The following is a 12264-nucleotide window of genomic DNA, read 5'->3' as shown; positions in this document are numbered from 1 at the left end:
CAGTGAATTTACAACAATAAACGCTCACGGGTTAGAGTCTGCACTGATGTCTCCACACCTGCTGTTGGCCTGCAACAAGGTGGACCGCCCCCAACCTGGACTTCCCCAGAGCTGAGACTGCCAAGTGATGAGGCACTGAATAGCAATGGCTGAAGACCTCTCTGTTTAGAGTTTAACCTCAAAAAGCAACTTGTTTTTAAAAAAAAATGTGAATTACTGTAAAATAATCTATTTTTGGATTCGTGTGTTTTCCAGGTGGATATAGTTTATAAACAATGTGAATAAAATATTTAACATGTTCAGATATCTGCGTACTGTCCAATTCAGCAACCTGAGGACCTTTGAAGGCCCAGTGTCTTGAAGCTGGGAATAGGGATTTTTACAAAGCCCTCCAAAATCTACGAACTATATGGAGAATTCCTGCCCACTACCTTCAAAAACCATAAAAGTTTCCACTACCAGATGGAGCTCATGGAATAGTGTGGCCAACAAAGACATTTTTGTCAGCTTTATGTCATTTCGTGTGTCTGAGTGCCTTGCCTGCATGAATGCATGTGTATCGAGTGCCCACAGAGGAGAGGTCAGAAGGCGCTGGCCCCTGGAACTAGTCTTATGCCTGGTGATGGATGGCTCTTAACTGCCGCTCTCTCCGGCCCCAACAGATAGAGTTTTGTTTGAAGCTCATGGTGTTCGCTTTAAATTTGCTTCTTTGGAGGTTGCAGTTTATATCTTTCTGGGAATTGTCTCTTACAGAAATCAGACTTAAGAGGGCTGGAGAGGTGGCTCAGAGGTTAAAGCATTGACTGCTCTTCCAGAGGTTTAGAATTCAATTCCCAGAACCCACATGGTGGCTCACAACCATCTATAGGGAGATCTGGCACCCTCTTCTGTCCTGTAGACATACATGCAGGAGGAACACTGTAGGCATATTAAATAAATATATTTTAAAAAATCAGACTTAAAATTAACAACAACAACAAACTTTAAAAGAAATCTGAACTCTAGTTTCCAGTGCCTTTTGGTGTTGACTTCCTGAAACTGAGGCGAAGCTGGAAAGCACCCTGGAACAAACACTTGGTCACCTCCTCCTGCCTCTTGAGCACGAGGAGAGCAGCTACTATTCACGTCTGTTCTTAGTTTTGGCTTTTGAGTTTTCCAACATTTTAAATTTTGGGCCTGTGCCCTGGAGCTAAGTAGTGAGCGAAAGGCCTAAGGACAAAGTTCAAAACCAATGGAAAGAAGCACTGATCCCAGACGGTGTCGTGCTGAAAACTTTCAGACTTTCTTCCCATTCGCAGCAGAACCACGACTAGAAAGAGAGCAGGGCCTGAGGTGGATAGAACAGGCCAGAGGAAGACCCACATGGCTGAGGGATGCTGCTCTGTCAGCACAAGCCAGCTCACCACACCGCCCGGAGACCAAAACAACCCCTCTGCTGCCTGTGAGATTTTCATCTTATAGAACCATCAAGGCAGACACACACTGTCAGCTCTCAGGCTGTGATAAACTGTGGAAGTCAGAGGCTTAAGACAAAAGCAGTGCTTCTTGACCATGCTGGGAACGAGAAGCCAGAAGTCAGGGCCCCTCCATAGCCACAGGAATCCGCAGTGTGCACTAAGGGCAGGGCCACCATCCTCCTTGCAGTGCCTGGTGACCACATGTGTTCCTTGGCCAGAGGCTGCAGAGATCTAGGCCCTGCTCGTTCTGCAGAGCTTGCTCTTCCTTATGCCCCATACTCTCCCTACCTGGATTATCAGGAGGTGCCCATTTTATGATCCTCAACCCAAAGATGTCTGCATCTTTTTTTGCCAAAAAGGTCACAATCACAGTTTCCTGGATGTTTGGGGGAATTCAGCCTTCAACCTGCCACACTCCTCAAAGCATGACTGCTGTGCAAACAGAAGGCCCCAGAATAGAGTTCATCCAAGGACCGACAACACAAGGGACTGTGGAATATCTGTTTAATTGTGCAAAGATGTGTTGCATTGGTTTATGTTGCAGAATTAAACTATGTAAAGATGTGTTGCTATTTCACCTTTCCTGATTAAGGCACCTGATTGGTCTAGTGAAAAGCTGAACAGCCAATAGCCAGGGAAGAGATCTAGGTGGGACTTGTGGGAAGGGAGAGCAAGGAGGAGGAAGAATTTAAGGAGAAAGAAAAGGAGAAGCCAGGGAGACCCCAGGGGCCGGCCAGTCAGACACAGAGGAAGCAGGAAAGCAAGACATACAGAATGAAAGAAAGGTTAAGAAACCCCAAGGCAAAACATAGATGATTCGGAAATGGTTAAATTAAATTAAAAGACTTAGTGGGCCAAGCCTAAGCTAAGGCTGAACACTCATAATTAAGCTGGTTGGTGATCCAAAGATAATTCCAGCTATACAAGGGGTCATTTAAAGCACTGCTCTAAGCAAACAATGCTAAGGAGAAATAAGAAAGTCAGCAGACAATGCTGAATCCATTCAATCAAGCAGGAGAACTTTCACTAATACAGATCTGCAACAGCTTCCCACAGCAGGCATCAATCTAACATGTGGTGCCTTAAATCTGCTAAAGTATAACTTCTCTTTTCTTTTTTGGCTTTCAAGACAGGGTTTCTCTGTAGCTTTGGAGCCTGTCCTGGAGCTCACTCTGTAGACCACACAGGCCTCAAACTCACAAGAGATCCACCTGCCTCTGCCTCCTGAGTGCTGGGATTAAAGGCGTGTGCCACCACCACCCAGCCAAAATACAACATTTTAAATTTGTTCATATTAATCTTTCACATCTTTCAAAGCTTCGAAAGAGTTTTTCATCCTTTTGTCTCTCAATTTAAAGTAGAATTTGGTCTTTTGCCCTTTGATTATTCCATGAACTAAGAAGCCAGGAAACAGCCAAACAGCTTGTGCAAAAGTAGTTAATAAATACTCTTTCCTGGACCAGTGCAACGGCTCAGTACACGGGTATAGACACAAGCCTGAAAACCTGAAAGCAAACTCTGGGTCCCACATGGTGGGAAGAGGATCAGCTCCCAAAAGCTGTCCCCTGACCTCCACATGTGCACACACATACACACACACACTCACTCTCTCTCACACACACACACACGCATTCTCACTCAGACATGAATACATCCACACTCAAAATAAAATAAAAAACCATATCAGAATGAAAGGGAAGGCAGCTGTGTGAAGGGTGACAGTAAAAAGGTGGCTGGGTTCCGGGGTGCACAATGGGGGCGGATCGATGCTGGAAGGTTCCCGGGGTGCACAATGGGGGCGGATCGATGCTGGAAGGTTCCGGGGGTACACAACGGGGGCGGAAAGATGGCTGGAAGGTTCCGGGGGTGCACAATGGGGGCAGATCGATGGCTGGAAGGTTCCGGGGGTGCACAATGGGGGCGGAGGTCTACAGTAGGGTATTGTTCAGAGCATCTCCTCACGTCCACACAGGCACGTCCCCCTCCGTGCCGCAAATGCCCCTCACCCCATGCCTTTGGCCTTGACCAGAGAAATACCAGAGGGCGTGGTGCAAAGGTTTGAAAAGCACTCCTACAACTGAGATTGCGTTCTTGACTTGCCATCACCATGGGTCCCGGGAGAGTAGAGACACGTGACACAGCTGAGCCCAGCCTGGACTGGGCCAACTGCACCCAGGCCTGACACGACTGTTGTTGGAAACTACCGGACTGTAGAGTGGCCATGGCCAGGCCAAAGCCAACCGTGTGTCTAGGCACCGATATCCGCACCTGCCTCTCGCACCCTCCTTAGACATTTGGCTCCGTCACTCTAAGGCAACAACCTTAGTGGAACATAATTAGACAAGAAACGAAACCTGACGAGGGAAGTGAACCTCATCCATGTCTCCATCTTTGAAAGTCACAAGAGGCTTCCAGAGAAAAACTGAAGTTACTCCTAAGTATTAGATGAAGAAAACATGCTCGAGCATGTGGCTGTTAACTGCCAACTTATTTTAGGAAATAAAATATGATAAAGCTGAACAGTATGTCCTAAACCCCCTGACCCTACATGTATAGCCCATAAATAAGCAACCTCCTTCCCCATTGGTGCATGGTATTTGTCCTTTAGTTCATCCTACAGACTTGACAGACAGACAATTGCAGTAGGTCCCTGCTCTGAGAGGACTCAGCAGCAGCTGTAAACAGGTATACTTACTGTCTGGGTTCACAGATAGACCAGTCTCTAATCTGCTCAGATAGAAGGGAAATTCAGGGTAACGAAAACTGCTGGTGAAAGAGGCAGAGTTCGTGTCTCTCAGCCAGGGGCCTCAGAGTTTTCTGAGACTCCGGGCGGTTGTGAGCCACCCAATGTGGGCACCGGAAACCAACTCGTGTCCTCTGTACGAGCTGTACATGTTTTTCTTAACCTCTGAGCAATCGCTTCAGCCCCCAAGGACTTATTTCTAAAGCCCCTGCAAAGTGAGCCAATGAGTGCCAGGTAAAGAAATCTGCAAAGTCCAGACATTGACTGTTTTCTCAGTGTGCCAGACAGTCACCCAAAAACAAACAGTGACCTCTGGCTGCTAGCACTTGCGTTGTTAAAGACAGACAAAGCTTGTGTTATCTAGTGGCACATTCCACATTATACAGAGAGTTGAAAGAAATCAAGCACCACTGTGGTAATTTGAATGTAATTGGCTCCCATAATCTTTTAGGGAGTGGTACTACGAGGAGGTGTGGCTTTGTTGGAGTAGGTGTGGCCTTGTTGGAGGAACTGTGTCCCTGTGGGGTAGGCTTTGAGGTTTCCTGTGCTCAGGGTACTGCCGAGTCTCCCAGCCGACTTCCTGTTGCCAGCAAGTCACCCCTCTCTCAGCTCCAGCACCACGCCTGCCGGCACAATGCCAAGCTCCCCATCATGGCGATAATGGACTGAACCTCTGAAACTGTAAGCTTAATGTTAATTAAATGTTCTTTCTAAGAGTTGCCATGGTTATGGTGTCTCTTCACAGCAATAAAAATCCCAAGGCACACGTAGATCATTTTATTGTAAAAACGTAAGCAAGTACAAATCAACCTATGTGAAATCACTGCATATTAGCATAAACACCATTTCAACTGGAGAAAAAAAAGAATCTGATAAGGAACAAACAGTAAGTTTCAACAGTGCTAAAGTTATGTTTGGTAGACACTGATGTATTAAGTATGGTTTTGAGCTAGTTCCAGGACAGGCTCCAAAGCCACAGAGAAACCCTGTCTCGAAAAACCAAAAAAAAAAAAAAAAAAAAAAAAAAAAAAAAAGGACCTTAGAAAAATAAAATTTCTGAGTGGACCATCTCTTTATCTTCTTCATTCATGTGTGTGTGTGTGTGTGTGTGTGTGTGTGTGTGTGTGTGTGAGAGAGAGAGAGAGATGTATATATTTCAGGCCATGAGGTAACATGAGAAAACATCAATCTCACCAAGATTTTTATCTTATCTAATCAAATTATGTTTCTGCCTAGAAAACCTTTCTTGTAATCATTTAAATGTAGTCATTCTGAGTGCATGATCCGAATAGAAGTCCTATGCAGATAAACGTTTCTGTTAAGTGATTGCTAAGCCCTAACCTTTAGCTCCCCCTTGGGAGACAGCATCAAAAGCATTGCCAGTATTCATTCTAGAAGCCCGATTATCACTTTAAACACATCAGCGTGAGCTTGCACTTCAGCGGGGAGAGCGGTCCAGCGATGGCTACAGGCGAGCCCTGTGCTCGGCTTCAGGAGAGATCTCGGCGGAGGGCGACGCTGAGCACCTGGGCCTCACAGGTTAGCTTTCTCCTTTGCAGAAAAGTGAGAGCCGGCCTGCACGTAGGTGTGAATGGCGTTCTGTGTGAAGGAAGAGAAGACCAGCCTGTTAGCTGACTCACGGGGACCTGGGCATCTCTTTCCCAACAACCCAGAAGCGCACTCCCCGGGAATGTTGTCCTATTGTGTGGAGCTAAATGAAGCATATGTGTTGTGCAGGTCGGTTCTTTACATCTCTAAGAAAATGCCCAGTAGCTGCTGCACTGACAAGATAATACCAGTGGAGACCAAGCTGTATCTGACCCGGCCCAGTGCACGCTCCTCTGCAGCCACACCGCTCTGGCTCACCTTAGGCTTCTCGGCATTGTATTTATCCAGAAGAGCCTGGATGCGGGCCCCGTACTCGGGGTCGACGTCAGAGAAATTCTTGACCTGGAGTCAAAGGAAGGCACATATAAAATGAGCAAGCTACACTTATGTGGTACCACCGAAACGCATTTGGTCTTTATCCTACGTTCCTGGCACATGGATCCTGAAGCCTTGGGATTTGCCATCTTCAGTGTGCCACTGAGGAGGTTTGTAGAAAGTCTGATGAGCTTCAGGATGGAGCTGGTACCAGACACAACAAACAGAGGACTTGAAGGCTGAGATTTCCAATCCACCCTGAGCATCCAGGGAAGGCAGAGGGCCTACAGATGGTGCCCAATCACCTCATAGAAGATGGTCTCACCAGTCATGCCCAGGAAAGCCCTTGTATGAGAGGGCTCGGGAGCTTCTGGTAGGCGCGAGCATGTAGGTATTGGGAGGGTGATGTAGCCGAGAGGCGTGGAAACTGCCAGCCCTTCCCACAAACCTAGCTTATGTCTCCTCCATTTAAGGAGTGCTGAGATATCCTTTTTGATGAACAGGTAATCCTAGATAACGTGTTTTCCTGAGCTCTGTGAGCTGTCCTAGCCGATCGCTAACCTTGGCAGATGATCCAGGGAACCCTGGGTCAGTAGTCAGAACTTTTAAGATTTATTTATTTATAACGTACATAGTTTTCTGCCTGCATATACGCCTGCAAGCCAGTAGAGGGCACCAGACCTCATCATAGCCGATTGTGAGCCACCAAGTGGTGGCTGGGAATTGACCTCAGTACCCCTGGAAGAGCAGCCTGTGCTCTTAAACTCTGAGCCATCTCTCCAGTCCCAGGAGTCAGAACTTATGGATGTGTCAGGTATCCTCGACATGTAAAGTGGAAGGGGTCTTACAGGGTTGACCCCCTTAGATCTAAGATTATAACACTAATTCCAGGGACTCCTGTCACAACCGAAATGAATCACAGGACAACTAAACACCACCAGAGAATTGTAAGAACTGCTTGTTGTTGAGGGAGAAAGCATACAACCAACCTCATGGGCTATTGGGGAAACACACCTGGATGACTTGTACCAGCTGCCTGTAAACAGCTGACCTCCAATTTGGGTATTTCACAAGTCCATAACCTGTATTCAGGAACAGACTTGACACTGCCTAGATTTAGAAAGAAGCACAAGCCTGGTATCTGCCAGGCAACTCCATGAAGAAATGCCCAACCAGCAGTTTGTGCTCTGGCAAACAGTGAGAGGAGGAAGGACACCAGGGACAAACAGAAAGCCTTAGCAATTCAGTGTGTGTGGCAGGAGACTGTCAAGGATGCAAGCCCAGTTCTGCCAGGCTGCACTGCCTACTCTCATCAGGAACAAGAGATAAAACCTGCCCTGCCTATTCCCCAGAGCAACCACCAGGCTCTGCTGGTTCTTGACCTGGGTTCTAGAACATTCCAAAGAGTGGTCCTATGATCAGAGAAGCAGCAACTAACACGAGGAAACTGAAGGGCTACCACGTTAACAATGAATGTACACCTGCAGCAAACCAGAAACCTAGAAGCCAGAGAGAGGGCTTCGTGTAGCTCGATGAGCAGCCAGCAGACACACCCCAGCATCTTGATTCAGCTCACTTCTCTTCTACTCTGCCTGAAGGAGAGTCACAGACTCATGACACTGAGCCTTGGCCCAGGCTTCAAACCACAAGACTGGAAGCAATACCTCTCATGTTCTGAAAAGCTTAAATGAGACTAAATAAAGCAAAGCCACATCTGGCCATGACACGCTATTAAGAGCAGAAGGGACTGCATACACAAGAATTTACTTTAAACTCAAACAAATTTCTTTTTTTTTTATATTTATTTATTTATTATGTATATAATATTCTGTCTGTGTGTATGCCTGCAGGCCAGAAGAGGGCACCAGACCCCATTACAGATGGTTGTGAGCTACCATGTGGTTGCTGGGAATTGAACTCAGGACCTTTGGAAGAGCAGGCAATGCTCTTAACCTCTGACCCATCTCTCCAGCCCCTCAAACAAATTTCTACACACTGGAGAAACGGGTAAGAATGAGAGTGTTATCACACCAGACAAAACCTCAAGACAAGGTAATCATAGTTTGATTCGGAATTGCCGCACTGCTTAAAGGTCGTCTTAGCTCAGGTAAACTGGAAAGTAGACTTTATCTTGTAAGGATCTCCCACACGGCTGCACTATCTCCATGGGCCAGCAGGTGGCACCCTTCAGCTATCAAAGCCGGACTCACCGCTTTCTTCTGAATGAAGAGTTGAGCATCTTTGAGGTGGCCGGCGATGTTCTCACACAGGCGTTTCCGCTCCTCCTCATTCAACACTTTCTTGTAGAATGTCCGCACCTGACCAAGCAATAACAAAAAATAGAACGGCCATTTTACCATGAACAAAATTCCCCCAAGAGTCTACATTTGAAATACACAATTTAGAAAAAAAAAAATCACTGAAAATTTTTAACTAAAACTGCCATCTGTGTTGAACTAATTTCTGTTCTGCATTAATTTGTTGACAGTAGCTCATACCCAGTTTTCTTCTCTGTGTCTCTGTACAGATATGTACGTGTGTATATATGTACAAGTGTCTGTCTGTCTGCCTGCCTGCCTGTCTGTGTCTGTGTGTACACACCCAACTTTCTCAGGATTAAAAATTTCTCAGGATTCTCACACTTAGAGCCCACATGCTTCCAAGAGGCATGCTCAGGCCGATGAGTAATATCTCCACAGTGGCGCTCTTCCCTGGTTTTCAGCAACTGAGACCAGTTCTAGCCTTCCACAACCTTCAAAACCTGAGGTTCTTTAACCCCTCGGAGACCTAACACCTTTACAAAAAAAGAAAAATCAGTCCCACCACACTGGGCGGGGTAGCACACGCCTATAATCTCAGCACTCAGAAGTCAGAGGCAGGTGACTCTCTGGGTTCGAGTCCAGCCAGAGTGACAGAGTGAGTTCCAGGACAGTCAGGACTGTTACATAGAGAAACCCTGTCTTGAATGTGCCCCCCAAAAAAGAATCCCACCACCACCAGATATATACTTCCAGCACACGTCCAGTTATGACTGTGACTCAGGGCCTTAAAGATAATGTGTATAATTGAGCTGTCATACCTTTTCAGAACATTTTATATAGTCTGTTTATGGAAGAAGCGAAGGAGGGAGAGAGGGAAGGAGGGAGGGAGGGAAGGAGGGAAGGAGGGAGGGAGGGAAGGAAGGAAGGAAGGAAGGAAGGAGAAGGGAAGGGAAAGGAAAAAGGGAAGGAAAGGAAAGGAAAGGAAAGGAAAGGAAAGGAAAGGAAAGGAAAGGAAAGGAAGAAGGAAGAAGGAAGGCAGGCTATCTATGCCTATCATCTTGAACCAAAAGGGAGTTTTTACATTTAATTATGTGTCCGTTTGTTTGTCGTGCACAAGCTTACACACACACGTGTATGTGTAGATGCTAGAGGACAACTTGCAGCATCAGCTCTTTCTTACACGTGGGTCCTGGAAATCAAATTCTGGTTGTCAGGCTTGGCTGCAGGCACCTTCACCCACTGAAGTTATCTTGCTGCCCCAGGAGGAATTCCTGGAAGCATTTCCAGTGGTTCACTACAGCCAGCTTGTCATGGGAGCTCACTGTCAATTATCCAGGAATTCTGTAAACCAACTATCTACACACAGGCAACTGCTGTGGAATATTAGTTTAAGATGTGTTTCATTTGTTTAATGATGCAAAGATTCATTGCATTCTTTCATATTGAATTTGTTTAACTCCATGAAGCTGTGTTACTTTAAAGTATCTAATTGGTCTAATAAAGAGCTGAACAGCCAATAGCAAGGCAGGAGAAAGGGCAGGCAGGCCTGGCAGGAAGAGACAATAAATAGAAGGAGCAAGAGAAAAGGGAGCGAGAAAAGAAGGGGGCCAGCTGCACAGCCAGACATGGAATGAGAAGGAAAGAAAAGATACACAGACGTAGAGAAAGGTAAAAGCCCAGAGGCAAAGGGTAGATGGGATAAGTTAAGAAAAGCTGGCAAGAAACAAGCCCAGCTAAGGCCAGGCGTTTACAAAAAATAATAACTTGAGAGCTGGGTGGTAGGCCCCCCGCAAAAGAGCAAAGAATAAAAACAACCAGCAACAGACAACTTTTTGTTCTACAACTTTTCTGACCTCTTGGCCATTAAATCCCTTCTTTGTTAGTTCTCCAAAGTTTTTCTGTTTTCTTTCTTTTCTTTCTTTCTTCCTTTCTTTCTAGATTTATTTCATTTTATGTTTAGACTACGTGTATTATAATGTGTACCACATGCTTGACTGGTGCCCGGGGAGGTCAGACAAGGGTGTCACACCCCCTAGAACTGGAGGTTTGGACAGTTGTGAGCCACATGAGGGAGCTGGGAATTGAACCCTGTTCTTCTACAAGAACAGCAAGTGCTCTTAACCACTAAGCCATCTCTCCAGGCCCTCTTCCAAGCTTTTAATCTGTCCTTGCAATTTTCTTCATGAGAGGACAGGGTTGAATGAACAAGTCCTCTGAGCTAGGTGGAGAAAGCCACATGAATCACTTAAGGAAATCAACATGAAGCTTCTTTCTTTTTTAAAAATATTTACTTATTTACTTATTATGTATATGTATACAATATTCTGTCTGAAGACCAGAAAAGGGCACCAGACCTCATTACAGATGGTTATGAGCCACCATGTGGTTGCCGGGAATTGAACTCAGACCCTTTGGAAGAGCAGGCAATGCTCTTAACAGCTGAGCCATCTCTTCAGCCCAACATGAAGCTTCTTAGGGATTTCTCACAAGACTTTTATTAGCGCACCTGTATGCTTGAATCCAAAATGCCAGTGTGATGGCTGGGTTAAAAATATGAGTCCTACGTAGTAATAGGAAAACTTCTCACTAACATAAAAAGGGTCCTAAGAAAGCTCACACAGCAAGGCCTTAGTGTGCAAATGGCAGTCTCGTTAACTGCTTTCTGTAGGAGTTGCATGGCTTGCTTTGTTCCTGCCTTAACTTCACAAAAGCAAATTCCTTGAGCAGCAGAGGCTACACTGCAATACACCTGATGTTCCCATATCTCTAAAAATAATGCATTTACTATAAAAGCCTTTTACAAGTTATTTTAGTCTCACCTAAATATGCTTTATATCCCACAATAAAATAGCGTGCGCGCACATATGCGCACACACACACAAAGACTCATTTACGTATTTATAAATATTTCACTTGGAATCTACATTTTCAAACTGAGAAAATAAAAAAATAGTTCTAATTGAATTGAAATATCAATTTGCAGAATGCTCCCACACAGGACTGGGGAGCAACCATCCTCTCATTCTTTGGCTGGGCGTGGTAGGAGTTGCCCTGGGCACATCCTAGCCCACACACACACGCTCCCACAGCTGCCACCGGAAAAGCCCACAGGGCAGCCACGTATGACTGGAAACAGGGTGAGCACCTGACCGAGGGCATTAGCAGCAGACTGAGCCATGGCCAAGCACACACAACCTGGTGAGAGAATCGGCCAAGACCCTCTGACCACTGAGAAACAGAGTGGAAGGCGCTCAAAAAGGGAAGAGAAAAAAAAAAAAACGGCCATAAAGGAGTCAGCCACAGGCATGAGCAAGCAGCAGAAGTTGAGGGGGGGAAAAGTGGGGGCCCACAGTGGGAGCAAAGCAGAAGTGAACATCTGGAGCACAGCTGAGCCACGTGCCCAGGATCCCGGCGTGGAACCCCACATACTCTTGTTGCTGATGGTGTCTGTGTTTTGTGGCTCGGATTCAAACCCAAGGCCCTGCCCTGCAAGGCAAGGTAAGTGCTGTACTGCATTCCCAGCCAGACAGCTGTCTCGGATCTCCAGGTCTAACGCCTGGAAACTCGCTGTTCTGCTAGGATGCGCATGTCTTACTTGCCCATTTCTTAGATATTCAGGAAATCATTTTTCCCGAGCATTGCCCAATTGCATCCCTTCAATAAAGGCTAGGGGAACTGAGACTGCGTCCCCAAATCTTGAATGGAAAGGACAGTATGGTACTCTTTGGCTCCACACAATAGCCTGATTCACTGTTAGAGCTAAGTCTTCTCTGACTTCAAGATGCATTAGGCACCTTAAGAGGTGGACAATAAGTCACTGTGACGGCATATGTCTTTAGTCTCAGCACTTGAGAGACGGAAGTGGATGTCTATGAACTCA

The 12264-nt window shown here is 46.1% G+C and overlaps 1 protein-coding gene across 1 annotated transcript in view; it reads right to left on the bottom strand.

The window, feature by feature from the left end:
• Nucleotides 1-5332: 5332 nt before the first annotated feature.
• The window catches only part of Cat (catalase), a 29355-nt gene continuing 22423 nt past the window's right edge, over nucleotides 5333-12264 (bottom strand). The window contains exons 11-13 of the mRNA XM_038332106.1: nucleotides 8334-8441; nucleotides 6067-6150; nucleotides 5333-5799 (exon numbers count right to left, since the gene is read on the bottom strand). Of these exons, the coding sequence (XP_038188034.1) occupies nucleotides 5734-5799; nucleotides 6067-6150; nucleotides 8334-8441 (258 nt within the window). The 3' untranslated portion in view covers nucleotides 5333-5733. The remainder of the gene's footprint in view (nucleotides 5800-6066; nucleotides 6151-8333; nucleotides 8442-12264) is intronic.

Source organism: Arvicola amphibius, chromosome 5 (assembly GCF_903992535.2).
Source record: "Arvicola amphibius chromosome 5, mArvAmp1.2, whole genome shotgun sequence".
NCBI classification, from domain to species: domain Eukaryota; kingdom Metazoa; phylum Chordata; class Mammalia; order Rodentia; family Cricetidae; genus Arvicola; species Arvicola amphibius.
Note: the sequence above shows the minus strand (reverse complement) of the source record. Positions and strands in the feature narration are given on the sequence as shown.